A 17,088-nucleotide genomic window follows, 5' to 3' on the forward strand; every position below is an offset into this window, starting at 1 on the left:
CAGGGGCCATCGATGATAGAAAGTCCACCACAGGGTTCTGCGTGTTTGTCGGAGGAAACTTGATTAATTGGAAAAGTAAAAAACAAACGGTGGTAGCTCGTTCTAGTGCTAAATCAGAATATAGAGCTATGGCTCAAACAGCTACTGAAATGATGTGGGTTAGGTCCATTCTCAAAGATCTACAAGTGATGATTTCATCCCTAATGTTGATGATGTGTGATAATCAAGTAGCCACCTATATAGCTAACAATCCAGTTTTTCATGAGAGAACGAAACACATTGAAGTTGATCGTCACTATATACATGACTTAGTGCAGGCGGGGCATATTTCTACTAGTCATGTGACTTCTGAAAACCAAGTTGCAGACGTCTTTACCAAGCCACTCGCAAGTGCAAGTTTCTCAAGATGTTGCAGCAAGCTGAGCATGATAGATATATATGATCTAGCTGAGGGGGAGTGTTAAAAGTAATATTCATAAATCTGGGGGTGGTCATACGTAATTTAGCATAATTACGTATGCCTACTTGTAATCACGTTTCACCTAATCACCTATTTAAATAGGTGATTAGGGTTAATGAAAATACATTGAACTCTCTCTCTCTCTCTCTCTCTCTCTCTCTCTCTCTCTCTCTCTCTTCTCTCTAAAATAGAATCTAGGGCTGACAGATTCAACACAGCAAATAACTTGCAGGACATGTTGGTATAAAAAACCATACCTTCTCAATCAGAGTGCTGTTCAAGCCATTAATGCTATGAGAACCTACATCTAGTTCACGTAGAAACCTCCTACTACCAAGGTATCCCCAGGCTTCACCTGTAAAAAATATAAAAACAAGCTGCATAAAATAAAGATGCATTAGTAGAATATCAGAAGCAAAAAGTCTTCCATGAAGAAACTATATATATATATATATATATATATATATATATATATATATATATATATATATATGTTAGCCTATTAAAGATGCAAGGCATTTAAGGTTCTATAAATGGCTACACATTTCCATTTACAGAATTCACCAGCCCAAGCTAGTGAACTGTTTCACATTCTGCCATCCCCTCCACCCCATCCCCCTCAGAAATAAGTGCCCCTTCGATTTCATAACACTGCCTTGAAATTGTTTTTCAGTAAATGGTTTCCAACTAAAAATGGACAGGCTCATATAGTGTAGGAGTCCATGAAACTGAAAGAAACCATGACCACATGTAAGCATCTCTTTGTTGCATGGATAGACAAAACCACACATGATCAACGTAATTTTGGTATGCTTGTAATTATGTCAAAATTCCTAGCAAGCTGCAAACATCTTGTGCAAGTAGCAGGTTCAAGCTGAACATTATTTCATGAATAATGAACATCTTGAAAATGAAAAAAATTAACAGGTTCCTGCAACAATTTATATATGAGCTACCTGCTTTCCAAACTCATTTGCATCATCAACATGAGAAAGAGCATCAATTGCTGCCAAAAGAGCAATCATTCCCTGAATATTATCGACCAAAGTCAAGTCAGTAACACATTGCCAGATTGATCTAAAATTTCAAATGAGCAATCAGAAAAGATAAATTTGCATCAACAACATGATTGTTACTATTAGCCAACAGTACTTACAGACAAGTGGGAATCAGCTCCAAGACTTTTGTCGCGGAAGAATGATGCAGAATCCTGGGATGCCATTGCAAGTACAATAGGCTTTGCCTTTTGGGATGAAGCATTGATAGACGGCAGTGAGGACCAAACACTGTCCTTCAGATGAAAGTATAATGTAACTCAATTTTACAAACATGAAGCATGCCACCAAGGAAATAATCTTGCACAAAACATAGCAGGAACCAAACATGCTTTATTGCTTCAAGGATTCCCTAATGATGTTGGACCATAAGTATTGTCATATAGTTGGCCAGTTCATTCACCTCCAGGAAGCAAGAATGCAAGATTAATAACTAAAGCAATACATAGATCCATATTTGTCCCTGCAAGTAATATATTTGACCAAACATGACTTGGAGGGGGGAAGTTGTCTTCAAATTGACTGAATGAGAATTTGACTACCAGTCTTTCAAATTCTCTTTTCCCCTCTCTCCATCGAACACCCACTTTAAAATCCAACCAGCCCGATCTCCAAGCTAAGATACATATTTTAACACGATACTACCATTAGCATGCCAGCATGCTTAATGGAGTTAAAGTAATTTTTAAAGAATACAGATTTAAGCAGGACTGCAAAATTGGTTCACACCAGCAGCTAATTGTCATGCTGATCTAGCACTTCAGTTATTTCCTAGTGTTATTAGAGACATGGTGGGAAATGGATAGAAGTGAATGCGTGCAATGTACAAACTCCAGTCTTGGTAAATGATGACTTCATTTTCAACAATTGCAGATGTGTACTTGTAACTTGGCCATCCCAAAGATAGCATACTATATTGTTGCTAAATAAATTGCATATTTATTATAGTAAAAGACAAACAACACCCAACTGCTATCCTGGAAGATCACATGTGTGTGTGTGTGTGTGAATCATCATGTATTTTAAGGGCACCATAACCAAAGGGCTTTTTCTATCCTCTTCCTCATCCTTAAATCTATTTGCTTACAATGATTTTGATGGGGGAGGCAATCCTAATGAACAGATTTCAACTGCAAGTTATTGTATGCTCTAAAGCGATTCTCTCATTTCTTGAAAGTATAAGAAGCAACAAAAGATGTCGCTTTTTTCCACCGAAGCTGAGTACCGGGCAATGGCAACCATAACCATGGAGATCATACAATTGAGAAGCCTTTTAAAGGATATAGGTGTCGACATCTCTACACCATTGAAGATGTATTGCGATGACAAAAGCATCATCTACATTGCAAGCAATCACACCTTCCACGAGCGTAATAAGCACATAGAGATGGATTGACACTATGTTCGTGAAGAATTTCCCAAAGGAACTATTGAGTTACCTTATGTGACATCTGAATAACAAATCGCCGATTTCAACAAAGTGTTTCTATCGTCTTGTTTTTCTTTCCTCAAAAAACTTTTTGTGATCACACCATTAGTTTGAGAGGGGTGTTATATATATATATATATAGAGAGAGAGAGAGAGAAGGGGGATGATCCTACCCCTTTTTTTGTTAGGTCTCGTTAGGACCTTCCGAAAATCATACTTTCAAGTATTTTTTGCTCAATTTGTACAGTAAGATGTGTTGATCATTGTTTACTCAATAAGAAGCATATATTTGCTTAAGATTTTTTATGCTTAGATGTATATTTTAAAGAGGTAAAAAAATCAGTGATTAATATTATACTGAAATTTGATGATATAATATTTACATTTTTACATCAAATCAATTTGAAAGAAAGCATTTTTCTTAGTAAATAAGCAATGATAAACACATCTGATGGTTCAGATCAAGCAAAAAATGCTTGAAAGTACAATATTTAAAGGGTCCTAATGGGACCTAAAAAAAAGGTAGGATCATCCCCCCCTTCTCATATATATATATATATATATATATTAAATTTAGAATGTATTTTATGTTTTATTGTAATATTTTTCTCTTTTCTTTCTTTTTTATTTTTTTTGTATGCCCTTGTAAGGGCATTTTTGTCATTTTTGGCTAGCCAATGGGATAGCCTAACAGCTAAGTGCTAACTAGCCAGCCGTTGGGACTAGCCCAATGGCTAGTCTCTCCTATCTTTGGCTGTATATATACGGGTTTAAACCCCTTTATTTTCTTTGCTTCTCTTGAGCATTTTTATATTTAATAAATTAATATTTTTATATTGTGTGTTGCCCCTTTGTGGCTTGTGTGCTCTGCTCTTGAGCTCTTGTATTTTCCCATAGTGGCTTATGTGTGATGCCTTTAGTGGCTTTGTGAGCTATGTCACAGGGACTCGGCCAACTAGGTGTCACACCCGCGTCGACACGACACGACGCGACACGGGTGCGCGTGCGGCACCTGGTGCGGTCAACCTGACCCTGCGTGCAGTCAATGCACCCAGGGTCATTTATGTTCAACTTTTGGACTTTATATATATATATATATATATATATATATATATATATATAATTTTTTTATATTTTTGCCGCACCCAAGTTTTTTGAAAGTGCCGCACCCATGTGACATAGTTTGTGAGTGTGCACATCTTCATTATTGTATTTCCCTTTGTGGCCCTTTGTATTGTGCACCTTCTTATTGTTTCATTACAATACATTAGCAAATGAGTGAGCTTCCAAGCAATCAATTTACAGCAACTTTTAAAGCACAGTTACAACAAAAGGAACATTAAATGGGGTTGTTAGACTATCTATTAGTTTAAAGTTTAAACCTACGAAACTTCTCCCCCTTGAAAAAAGGAAAAAGATGTATCGTTATCCTAAGAGATTTCTGAGAAAAGATCTAAACAAAAATGAAAACAAATATCTGACATCACCCAAGTGACACAATGAGATAATATTCACACAAGCAATGAACTTCAACACTCAGAAACTAGCCCTCAGTTACTCGTGCTAGGAAATGGAATAGGGTTTACTAAGGAAGCCACAGCCAGGCAACAAAAAGAGAAACTTCTTCAAGTACATGTTATGATATTTTCCAGAGTTACCTGAAGCGCCCTTGGTAATGGGGAAGTGCGCTTCCCCAAAGAGCATTTCGAAAGCGTGAAACGTCGCGCTTCCGAAACGTGCTGGGAAGCGCGCTTCCCCCTTTTCTTCATTTTTTTATTTTCATTTATTTTTATTTTTATTTTTCTCTTTTTTCGCTTGGTCACTTCTGGTTCTCTTCCTAGGTCAGTTCTGAGACAATTCTTGGTTCGCTTCTAAGTTGTCCCATGCTTCCTGCTTCCTAGAATTTTGAAAGTGCCTCGCTTCCAGCTTCCTCGACTGGAAACTCTAATATTTTCACAAATAATGGCCACAATTCCAATTTATGTGCAAGATTTATTTATTTTATCAGGAAAGAATAAAAATAAAGATGAATATGAATGCAAAATAGAGAATATAATAGAACAAGAGCTAACTACCACGAAAATTGTACCTGTATCCCCCTAATGGTAGACAGGACTGATCTTTGAGACAAGTTTCCGAATTATGACTCCCACTTTTAGTTGTCTAAATCAAGGTCAGTAAATTAGAAATCAGAACAAAGCTACATAACAGTAAATATGAAAAGCTGCATATGAAGCAACTATGATGGCCTATATATATTAGTAAATAGCAACAAAGGAAGAATACCTGCATTACAACATCAAATTCTGCAACATCTACATGGAATTTCTTATTATTCCTTTCAGCGCTTCTTGAGATCTGCACGAATAAGAGGCTCAACCCACAGCCAGTATAGGTAGGTCATGAAAGATAAATTGAATATAACATGAGGTTAGTTTTTGAGATCTTCTCTATTAATACAGGCATAGGGGCTTAACTCTAGGCATATCATCTTAATTCAAAAAGTACCTCTTCCAGTTTTAAGGTGCTATTTTGGGAGAGCAAAAACACAGGAAAGTCATAGCGGTTCCACATTACACCAGACCCCTGAAATCAATATACACAAGCATAATGCAAATTCTGCTTCACCTAACAAGTAAAAGATAGGATGAACTACGAAGCCAGAGAAAGCACGTCATTAATTCAAAAGACCACCACAAATCATCTGACACCTACAACAGGGTTCCAACTGTATGTGGCATTTCTGTATGGAGCAAATTCAGCTTGTGGAAATTTTCCTACTGGTGAGAATCCTGCCACAAAAGAAAAGATATTACAGAGTTCATACACTTAATTTCAAGCACAAATACATGGACGAAAAAAATTCTAAAACAAAATTATGAACCATAGTCAGCAATACATGCAAAAATTGAGTTTTCACATTATTATTTTCAATAATAAAAAAATTAGGGTTTAAAGATTATGAAGATGCAATTCTTCACCTACTTGAAGCTGGGGGCAAGGGGCAAGCCCACAGTTTTATGCTGCCAGGACAGTGACTGTAAGTAAGGCAGGCAGAGCCAGCGCGGCTAGGTCTCTGTTCCTGGGTGCGGTTTCTCGGTGTAAATATCAAAAAAAAAATCTTCACCTACTTGAAGTTATCATAAAATTGCCTTGGGCCCTAGGCCTAAAAAATTGAATCTTTCTCAATGAAGTCAGTTGATTAGGAAAATTGGATGCCTGATGAACTCTATATGCATCTTTCAAATTATCATAATATTCCTATGATAATATCATGATACATCAAATATATATCTTTAACATTAGGCATTTTTTTGTAAATTGGTGATTTATTTCTTTTTTCTTCTATTGAAATTTGCCAAGATATATGTGACATTATCACAATACCAATATCGGAGACCATGGTATTCAGATATTGCTACCAAATGGGAAAGCAAACCAATATGAAAATAAAAGGTAAACAACTAACCAGATGTTTTATTTGAAAATCCAACATCAGATTCAATCATAAGACCAGCTATGTTTCGTGCCAAGTCCACATCAGAATCTAACCTAAACCACAAAAATACAAAGGATCTGTCACTAATATTTCTTCTTCCTCGAAAAGAATAATCCATGAAAATAACAATGATAAAATGAACGGAACAGAAAATGGAAGAAGAATCTGAGAAAAATAATTAGAGAAAAAAGTAACCAACAACACAAAAAATGAAAGGTGAGAAGAGTCTTACTGATTTACACATGCCCCCCTAAGCAAAACAACCAGAAATCATAGAATCCAACATTTTTCATCAATACAATATCATGCATGTGAGCATTAGTGACGTAAATATGGTGTGTAAAAGGCCTTGACCACTCAAAATCTGATACTCAAGACCTTTGCCTGCCAAAACAAACAAGTACTTGTCTTGGCTGACATGCCAGTGAAAGATACCACAAATCTTCAAACTACATCTCTACCTGTTAACTTCATTTTTTTATTTGAGTAATCTAAACAAATCCTAATTTACAGAAGACAGAATATACATGAGTGCTTGCACCTCTGTGTGAATACATCACTCAATCAAAGTCTTCAGGGTAAACTCTGAATTTTCAATCTCCACCTCTGAATTTTCAATCTCCACCTGCCTGTCTTTTTCACTTGCATCAAGATGGAAAAGAGGGGAAATATGCTGTGGATAAGTTGTTTTGGCAAGCAAAAGATTGGGACAGCACCTTGGGTCCAGAATTTATATATTTTATTTTTCGTTCTTCTGCAAGCACTCACTGACATCCTACCAGCATGGTTCCATATTCTAAAACTAGGTCCCAATGTTCCCAAAATAGTCAAAAGAACTCCTGAAATTTTCATCTCATTAACTAGTAGCATCCTGTCTATGTCATTTCCATACCATAGAAATGCATTGTAGAAAGCTTGGTGTGCATCCACTTTATTCATGTGCTTTAAATATTCTCTTGTATTCGTGATGTTTCAAACGTCAGTAACAAATCCGAAAGGTTCCAAGTGATCTCTTATCATCTTGAATGACAATCCATCTTTCAGCAATTTTAGGTGCTCATCAGTACAATGAGAAAGGGCAGGTGCATGGGTTAACACTTGAAGATTTTGATGATTATTCATATACTCTAAATCAAGATTTAAAATGGATGAGACAGTAGAGTAGCAAATGATTTCAAATTTCATAAGAGGCGCAACATACTAACAGGTTAAACATCCAAATCTAGAACTCTAGACAAGTAGTATAGTCTCGCAAAGTTGTCCTTTTCCTTTTTAAGACTAAGAAGCAGATAAGTCTTTGAAGGGAGAGTGATGATTTACAGCCATGATATATATATATATAGAGAGAGAGAGAAGAAATATCAGAATGAAGATCCTTTAGCAAAAGAGAATCTAGCTATATTTTAGCATTGTGCAATCATACAAGTTGCTAACTGGCATCGGGATAATATCCTTGATTGCTAGGAAGATTAATTGATAGATTAACACAAAAATAGAAGAATTGGCAGACAACACAGGAATCCCACCTGATGAAGGAAGTTAATGAACTCATCAAACCACCAGTTGAAAAATAACAAGCAGCATACAAAAACATGGATTAACTATTAGAATGTGGAATATGAATTGGATATGGATCCGATATCGGATCCATATCCATCCACGAGTTTTGCTTTAGTTGTATTATTATGTAACATGTGTTACTTATAAGGGGCAGTTTTGTCCCTGTAAAAGGTAATTTGTAACCCTATAGCAATAAAGGTACTGGCGCAGCAACAGATATTCAACAGGCTGCCGACTTCTCAAAAGGTTCTTTTCTCTCTCTCTCTCTCACGTGTTTTCACATGGTATCAGAGCACGCTGTATTCCTTGGTGAAAAAGGGTCTTCCTCAGCAACGTGAACAGCCAAATCCTATCCCTCGACATCAGTTCACGTGCACACGCCAAGATCTGCTGCAGCAAAGGTCGAGTTCTCCTCGTTTCTTCCAGAACTCGTGGATCTGTCTTCCTCACGTCTGTCTTCCTCAGCAACGTGAATCAGTTCACGTGAATCAGGTCAACGTGAATCAGTTCAACGTGAATTATTTCACGTGAATCAGGTTCTATTCTTCCCCTATTCATTTTTGTCAGCGTCTGCTACTTGATTTGTTTGTCTCCTTTTCTTATTCCTCTTAATTCATACACAGCAACTGCTGTGGTTGCTTCTCTCTTCTATTCCTCTTAATTCATACACAACAACTGCTGTGGTTGTTTGTTTTTAATCCACACACAGCAACTACTGTAGCCTTTCTTGTTTATTCCTCCTAATTCACACACAGCAACTGCGCTTCTTTTTCTTAATTCACACAGCAACTGCAGGTCTCTCCTTTTACTTCATTCATTCACAGTTGGTCATTTCTTCTTCTTCATTCATTCACAGCTTACACAAAGAGGCTGAATTTGTCCTCTTAATTCACATACTGCAGGTCCCTTCTTCTACTTCATTCATTTACAGTTGGTCACTTCTTTCTTTTTTTTTATTCATTCACTGTTTTCATTTCTTCTGGTACCGATTTTTGTCATAAGCTGCGTCAATCTATTCTTTGTTTTCTGCCACATTTCTGTCATAAGTCCACAAATGGATTCTTCAGGCAATTCTAGTCTTTCCTCCAACTTCCTGGGGCAACTGGTTTCGGAAAAACTGAATACAAATAACTATTTGACTTGGAAAAGGCAGATTACCCCTTTTATTCGCAGTCAAGATCTTTTAGGTCACTTGGATGGTTCTACTCAAATACCTCCGCAATTTGTCACGACCGAAGAAAAAGGGGATGGAGCAATGACAAGCACCATTCGCAATCCTGTATTTACTGCTTGGATGAAACGTGATCAGGCCCTCATCGCATATATCACTTCTACACTGTCGCAAGAAGTTTTGATTTCTATCCCTGATGATTGCACATCTAAAGTATTGTGGGAAACTTTAGCTCAAACCTACTCTCAGATATCAGAGGCTAAGGTGCTATTTCTCAAGCGTGAATTTCAGCTTTTAAAGAAGGGAGCAATGACCATTATTGAATTTTTAAATCAAGTCAAAAGCATCACAGATCAATTAGCCCTTGTTGGATATCCAGTGTCCGATAAAGAAAAGGTGCAACAAACACTGAATGCCCTGGGATCAGAGTATGTACTTGTCACTTCTTTATTATGCTTGCCTTCGTTGCCCAGTTTTGAGGAATTACGTGCTAAACTCTTCCAATACGAGATGTCTTTGAAAAGCATATCTGATGCTTCAGCAGGGCAATGATCTACGCATGAGATTCTTGTCACAGGGATGTTTGCTGATCGTACACGGGGAGGGCATGGCAGAGGCAAGGGAAATCCAATTCAGGGTGGACGTGGGATACTACCTACACCAAATTCTAATGCCAGCTTTTCAAAGAATGTTCCCACATGCTATCAGTGCAACAAGCGAGGTCATATCAAGGCTAACTGCTGGTTCAACCCACAAAATCGAAATAGAATGCAAAATACCAGAAATGTTGGTACATCAGGAACTGCAGGTACGTTCCGAGTCAGTGAAGATGCTAAGGATCTCCTTCTATCCGCTATGGCCAACTTGAATCTGAAGCAAAATGATGATGGAATATGGTATGTTGACTCTGGGGCAGCAACCCATGTCACTCATAATGCAGGTAAGTTCTCTACTATGACTCCCTATTTTGGAAAATCTAATATTGTAACCGGAGATGGGACTCACCACCCTATTTCGAACATAGGCAATGTCGTCATTCCTTTGTCTAAGTCATTCATTCCTTTATCTGATGTTGTTCATGCACCAAATATAAAGAAAAATATTGTATCTGTTTCCAAGCTTGTTGATTCTACCAATTCTTCTGTGGAATTTACTCCTACTTCTGTCTTTGTCAAGGATCTTCAAACGAAGGAGATGTTCGCTAAAGGAGAGCGACGTGGAGACATGTATGTCTTTAATGAAGATCCAGCCCCCAGTGTCCTGAAGCCCCAGTCTGATCTCGTCTTCAAAAGTGTCCTAAGTACATCCAAATGTAATAAGTCAGATCTCTGGCATTCTCGTCTTGGTCATTGTAGTCAAGTCTTTATTGAAAAGTTAGCGTCCAATGGTCTTCTTTCGGAGTCTGTTTCACCTTTATTGAGGAATAAAATATGTCCCAGTTGTCAGGTCTGCAAAAGTCATGTACTTCCCTTTCATCAAATAAATAAAAGAGCTTCTATGCCTTTTGAGATAATATGTTCAGATGTTTGGGGCCCAGCTCCTAATACTTCCTCTTCTGGAAGTAAATACTATGTATCCTTTATTGACAGTTTCTCTCGTTTTACCTGGATATTCTTTATGAAACACAAATCAGAGGTTTTTTCCATTTTCTGTCACTTTCATGCCTATGTTAAAAATCAATTCTCCCAAAATATCCAAATTCTCCAATGTGATGGAGGTGGTGAGTATTCCTCTAAAGAATTTTTAGATTTTCTCCAAGATAATGGGATGCATCGTAGAGCTTCTTGCCCGTACACTCCACAACAAAATGGAATTGCTAAACGTAAACACAGACATATTGTGGAAAGTGCAATGAGTATGATGCATGGGAGTAACTTACCCATTAGTCTTTGGTCAGAAGCCTTTCACACTGCCACTCATGTGATAAACCGCCTTCCCATGCCTATCCTTGAAAATCAATCTCCCTATTATGTTCTCTTTGGTGCACATCCCGATTATAATGAGTTACGAGTTTTTGGATGCACATGTTATGTTCATATTGACAAATCCATGAGAACTAAATTCCAAGACAAAGCCTCTATATGCCAATTTGTAGGTTATGCAGATGAACACAAGGGTTACAGATGCTATGATCCTGCCAATAAGAAGATTAGAATTTCCAGAAATGTTGTTTTTGATGAGAGTAATTTTCTGGGAAAAGAAACAGATGTCAATCGTGAACCTACTGATTCAGTTGTTAATTGGTATGATCCATGGCTTAGTGCTGAACTTATTTCACATGTTGACGAGCATACTATTCTGTCTCCTGAAAGCATACATGGTGAGACAGTTTCAGATGATGCATCACAAGCAGAGTGTCTAAGATACAAAGGAAATGTGTATACCAGGAGATCTAGAGAGCAAACGAATGTACCTACTGAAGAACACATTGCATCGTCTAATGACAGAGAAGCACCAAGAAGATCAGGCAGGATAAGGCACCCTATTGAAAAGTGGGTTAGCTATGACAACTTTTCTATGGACTTTCAGATCTTTCTATCCCAGATTGAAAAACATGATGAACCACTTGGTTTTCATCAAGCTATCCAATCCAACAAATGGATTGAAGCGATGAATGAGGAGATCGAGGCACTACATGAATGTCGAACATGGGAGATAGTTGGCCGTCCTCCAGACAAAAATGTTGTTGGTTCCAAATGGGTTTATAAAATTAAATATAAACCGGATGGTAGCATTGAACGGTACAAGGCGCGTCTTGTGGCCAAGGGTTTCACTCAAGAATATGGTCAGGATTATGATGAGACATTCAGCCCAGTGGTGAGAATGGGAACTATTCGCATTATACTTGGCCTGGCAATTGAACATGGGTGGATCCTCAGTCAGCTTGATGTTAAGAATGCATTCCTTCATGGGGACTTAAAGGAAGAAGTCTATATGGAGCAGCCTCAAGGTTATGCAGAGGGAAGCCCAAAAGAATATGTATGCAAGTTAACCAGAGCTTTGTATGGATTGAAGCAAGCTTCTAGGTCATGGTTTGAAAGTTTTTCCTTAAAAATCCATAAACATGGTTTCTTTCGTTCCCAACTTGATCATTCTCTGTTCATATATAGGAACGATACCACTGTGGTTTTCTTACTCATATACGTTGATGATATTGTTATCACTGGTAACGCTCAAGACCACATTCAGCGAATCAAAGTTCTATTGAGTATGCGGTTCAAAATGAAAGACCTTGGGGAGCTGAGATATTTTCTTGGAGTAGAGGTAGATAGACAAGGTGATAACATGTCATTAACTCAACATAAATACACTCTTGATCTTCTAGCTAAAGCAGGAATGACAGATTGTAAACCTCTACCCACACCCAGTGTTGTTAACCAAAGGCTCAGTATTTGTGATGGTGAGTTATATCCTGATGCAGTCAAGTATCGGAGTTTAGTAGGTATGTTACAATACCTTACCTTCACTAGACCAGACATTGTGTATTCTGTCAATCAAGTATCTCAATTCATGCATGAACCAAAGACTGGTCACATGGATGTTGTCAAACGCATCCTTCGCTACCTAAAAGGAACGGTGGGTGATGGACTCACATATACTCAATCTTCATGGAAATCACCGAAGCATGACATACTGGCCTATACAGATGCAGACTGGGCAGGGGATCCAGATGAGAGGAGGTCTGTTTCAGGATACTGTGTTTTCATTGGAAGAAATCTTATCTCATGGAGTAGCAGAAAACAGAAGGCTGTGGCAAGATCTAGCACAGAGGCAGAGTATAGATCTATGGCAGCTACCACAGCAGAAGTGACCTGGATTAGGCATCTTCTTACAGAGATGGGAGAGGATATCTCAAATTCGACACTTATGTGTGATAATAGAAGTGTTATACAAATTGCATTCAATCCTGTTCATCACAGTCAGACTAAACATATTGAAATCGATCAACATTTCATCAGACAAAAGATAGCCGACAAAGAGATTGAACCAGTTTATGTGCCTTCAGAAGACCAAGTTGCCGATATGTTTACAAAAGGTCTTACAAGTCATCGCTTCTGGTATCTGAAGAACAAGTTGCACATGGTTCAACCCCATGCACAACTTGAGGGAGGGTATTAGAATGTGGAATATGAATTGGATATGGATCCGATATCGGATCCATATCCATCCACGAGTTTTGCTTTAGTTGTATTATTATGTAACATGTGTTACTTATAAGGGGCAGTTTTGTCCCTGTAAAAGGTAATTTGTAACCCTATAGCAATAAAGGTATTGGCGCAGCAACAGATATTCAACAGGCTGCCGACTTCTCAAAAGGTTCTTTTCTCTCTCTCTCTCTCTCTCTCTCTCTCTCTCTCTCTCTCTCTCTCTCTCTCTCTCTCTCTCTCTCGTGTTTTCACATTAACTAACAATAATTGTGAGCACCAAGGTTTTTAAACGCGAGAGGCGCATTGAGGTGTTTTTCAAAAACATGAAAGAGGCGTAAGCCTCGACATATAGTGAGGTGTAAGCCTCTATGTTTCTCAAGGTTTAACCTAAAAAAATCTACACCTAATAAAATAGAGTACTTATTCATTAATCATAAAGTATAAACAAATAACAATTAATGTAAATGCAAAAAAAAAATATTTATTGCAAGACATGACTAAATAAAAGAACATAAGTTGGCACCCATTTAGCTATTCCACTTTTTTCTTTTTTTGGTTTTCTGCTCCTCCTCCAGTAGTAGGCAAAGAATGCTATTAGAAACATAGAGACTTAGAGGCTTCTAATGGCTTTCCTTTTTTCAAAGAAACAAACTAATAGCTAGTTAGGTAAATTGCATATACAAAATAACAAAAAAGTTGCAAAGTTACTTATCTAAAATAACAAATATGGTGATTATATAAAAAAAATAGCAAAAAGGGTGCAAATAGATTTATTCTAAAAGACAAAATAGGCAAATATTAAAAGAAAGGGGTAACTTGCCATATGTAGGCAATTTTTTGTGCCTATCACAGTAAAAAAACAAAAAGAATAAGCTTAATTTCCATTAAAAAAATAAGTAAAAAACAAAAGAGGCTTTACCTTATATAGGCAACATCAAAAGAGTAGGCACCCTTTTTGTGCCTACCGCAGTAAAAAAAAGAAAAGGCCTTGCCTTACGTAGGCTGTAGGCACCTCCTTTTGTGCTTAACACAGTGAAAAACCAAAAGAGGTGTGTGCCTCACATAGAGGCCCACTTGCATAATGCTAAGCCACCGTTCTGGGGAGGCATAAGCCTCACCACCCAGCAAAGAGGTTTAAGCCTCAAGGCGATGGGCAATGTGAGGCCTTATAGGCAAACACATCACATAACGCCCTTAAAAACCAGGGTGACCACCACCATTGATAAATTCCTTCCTCAAATATTTAAAAAGAAAAGAATAAAAGAAAGAAAAGCAGGTCTGCAAACACCAGAAAAAATGATACCTGTTAAAAAAGTCCTGCATTTCGTTTGATGAGACCAAAACTGCAGATGAGGAAACCAGAGTAAATGTGCCATTCTTGAACCTTACAATTGGTGCAACAACCTTCACACGACCAGGATCTGTGAAATCAGAAGCAGTCTTTTTATATAATAGATGTTAACATGCCTATGTTCTCATGCAAGTTATCATGTTCATAATCCATGTTAACCTAATTGACATGCTAGAAAATTGAAACAGCTGCTATTCTGCAAACTACGATGGTTTAGGGGTTGAAGACTTACTTGCACAACCAATTTCACCAGAAACATTTAGAAGCCGTACACAAGGATAGCCATCAACAACCATATACATCTTGTTCTCAACATCGTGTACTGATTCCAAGGAACTCTCTTCTCATAAAATTATTCAATATTTTCAACAAAAGATGTCAGGTACCTCCAAGAACAAATATATGTATATATGCAATATCAAGCAGTTACATCAAAAGCATTTTGGTTTTCCCTTTCTTTTTTTCGGTAAAACCTGACTCAATAGCATGGACATAGTAAACATTTGAAAGGGAAAACATGATTCAACAGCATGGACATAGTAAAAGTTTGCAGTGGATCAAATTCATTCATTAATACCAGACAAAATACTTTGTTTGCATGCTTAAACAGAAATAGACAAAGTGGATTCAGGTTGCTGGCAATAACAAAACAGAAATAGACAAAGTGGATTCAGATTGCTGACAATAACAACACATGAATTCTTCAGATCCAATGCTTTCCTAAAAGAAAAAAGGCCTCATGATCATATCCAAAATAATCTTGAAAGCAGAGGTTTTCTGAGTCTTATGAGCCTTCCTGGATCTCCAATCACAATTACTTTTCGCGTACAATTTGCACTAGATGAGCAATTTATAAAGAATATGAACAGAGAAAATGAGGTAGTTCATACTGTTGTAGTGAATAGATATCATAGAAAAGATAAATTTCCACGGAATCTCCATCTCATAGTTTTTAGAGCAAGCAAACTCCTATAACGCATATTGATTTAAATTTTATAATAGATGAAGAATAGTGTTCATCATAGCCCAAACCCCACAAAGAGAGCAAATCAAAATATTTTGAATATGAGGATGTTTCTAAGGTTACATTTTCCCATGTGTGTGTGTATGTGCCATATAAACATTCAAACACAAATAAGCTGTAAATTCTTCAATAAAAAAAGTTTTAAATGTAAATGTACATACATGTATTTGGTAAAGGAAGGTACCTGAATTGGCTAGAAGATAACTTATAGGATGTTTCCAAACAGTAAAACATGAATACATGTGTGTAGGGAGTTGTTGACTTCCACGGCTTTCTGTGGATATTAACAAGTCCACCACATATTTATATCCCCAACAAATTTCAAAGTAAACATAATGTTTGATGCATTAATTTTCACTCTTATCAGCATTTTGGCAATTTCCATACAAAAGTGCATTCAAAGGCACTGTGCATTTCCAAAATGGCATTCATTTTGGTGCTTGAAACTACCATGTTATTTTTAAATCTATTAGAATGTGAAGTAAACTTGCTATAACTAACACATATTTGGCCGCCCTGCCACACACACACACACATGTATGGTATTGTATACCTTAATCAGATTCCATTATTTACAAAAAAAAAATGAACACCTAACAGAAAAGTAAGTAGAGTAAAACTCCTCCCTAAACAGCTGGGATTTGTGACTCCTTGTAATTACTAAACACATACTAGTTGTGCAAGTAACAAGGGTTTACTGTAAACAAAGAGGGGTAATTAACCAAATTTTCGTCACCGTGTAACTACCTGAACAAGGTTTACTTCAACAAGATGAAAAAAGGGAAAAATAATGAATAATCAGAAGAGGCAGAGAATCACTCTAAAACCAGACAAACTTACTCCCGCTGGTAATAACAGAAATGTCTTAGAACAACTAAATCACAGAACAAGTCGAAATGTGAAAGAAGTACTTAAAATGACCGCACTGCCAAAGCAATTATATCCACACATTCACTTACATTCCCGAATTCAAAATCAGGAATTTCTGATCATCGCTAAAGCTCGGCCCGCAATTCTAACAATTCAGAAAGTTTTAATACTAGGTCGTTGATAAATACCAGCTATCAGTAAGGCATTCAACGTAAACACCAGAAGTTAATTCCTTCATCTATTTCAAACGAATTCGTGAAGGATAACCGGAAAGTGTCGGTAACTACAGAAATTGCAGGCGACGACAAAGGAATCCAACGGGAACGATCCACCAGTCCAAAGAAACAGAAAGAAAAAAACGGGCACATTCACAACGATTTTCAAGAATCATTCATTTATATATGCATCATAACATCAGAAGAAAGCACGAACCGTGTCGCGGATAAAAGTTGGAGAGTATTGAACAAACGAGCAAAACATCGCGATTAGGGAGAGTAGTGATGGATCGTTCGTGTAAAAAA

The 17,088-nt window shown here is 37.3% G+C and overlaps 1 protein-coding gene across 2 annotated transcripts in view; it reads right to left on the reverse strand.

Annotated features, from left to right (window-relative positions):
* The window catches only part of LOC149841327 (nicastrin-like), a 41,718-nt gene that overhangs the window by 24,454 nt on the left and 176 nt on the right, over positions 1 to 17,088 (reverse strand). The window contains exons 2-12 of one of the 2 annotated variants that reach the window (XM_090003765.1): positions 15,882 to 15,971; positions 14,906 to 15,013; positions 14,626 to 14,743; positions 6,414 to 6,496; positions 5,660 to 5,736; positions 5,453 to 5,530; positions 5,231 to 5,302; positions 5,034 to 5,107; positions 1,617 to 1,746; positions 1,417 to 1,488; positions 718 to 837 (exon numbers count right to left, since the gene is read on the reverse strand). In XM_090003765.1, coding sequence (XP_089859891.1) covers positions 718 to 837; positions 1,417 to 1,488; positions 1,617 to 1,746; positions 5,034 to 5,107; positions 5,231 to 5,302; positions 5,453 to 5,530; positions 5,660 to 5,736; positions 6,414 to 6,496; positions 14,626 to 14,743; positions 14,906 to 15,013; positions 15,882 to 15,971 — 1,022 coding nt within the window. Of the gene's footprint in view, positions 1 to 717; positions 838 to 1,416; positions 1,489 to 1,616; positions 1,747 to 5,033; positions 5,108 to 5,230; positions 5,303 to 5,452; positions 5,531 to 5,659; positions 5,737 to 6,413; positions 6,497 to 14,625; positions 14,744 to 14,905; positions 15,014 to 15,881; positions 15,972 to 17,088 lie in introns of those variants that run through there. The other variant, XM_090003766.1, reaches the window with a different exon arrangement.

Source organism: Nuphar pumila, chromosome 4 (assembly GCF_984573655.1).
Source record: "Nuphar pumila chromosome 4, dmNupPumi1.hap1.1, whole genome shotgun sequence".
Classification (NCBI taxonomy): Eukaryota; Viridiplantae; Streptophyta; class Magnoliopsida; order Nymphaeales; family Nymphaeaceae; genus Nuphar; species Nuphar pumila.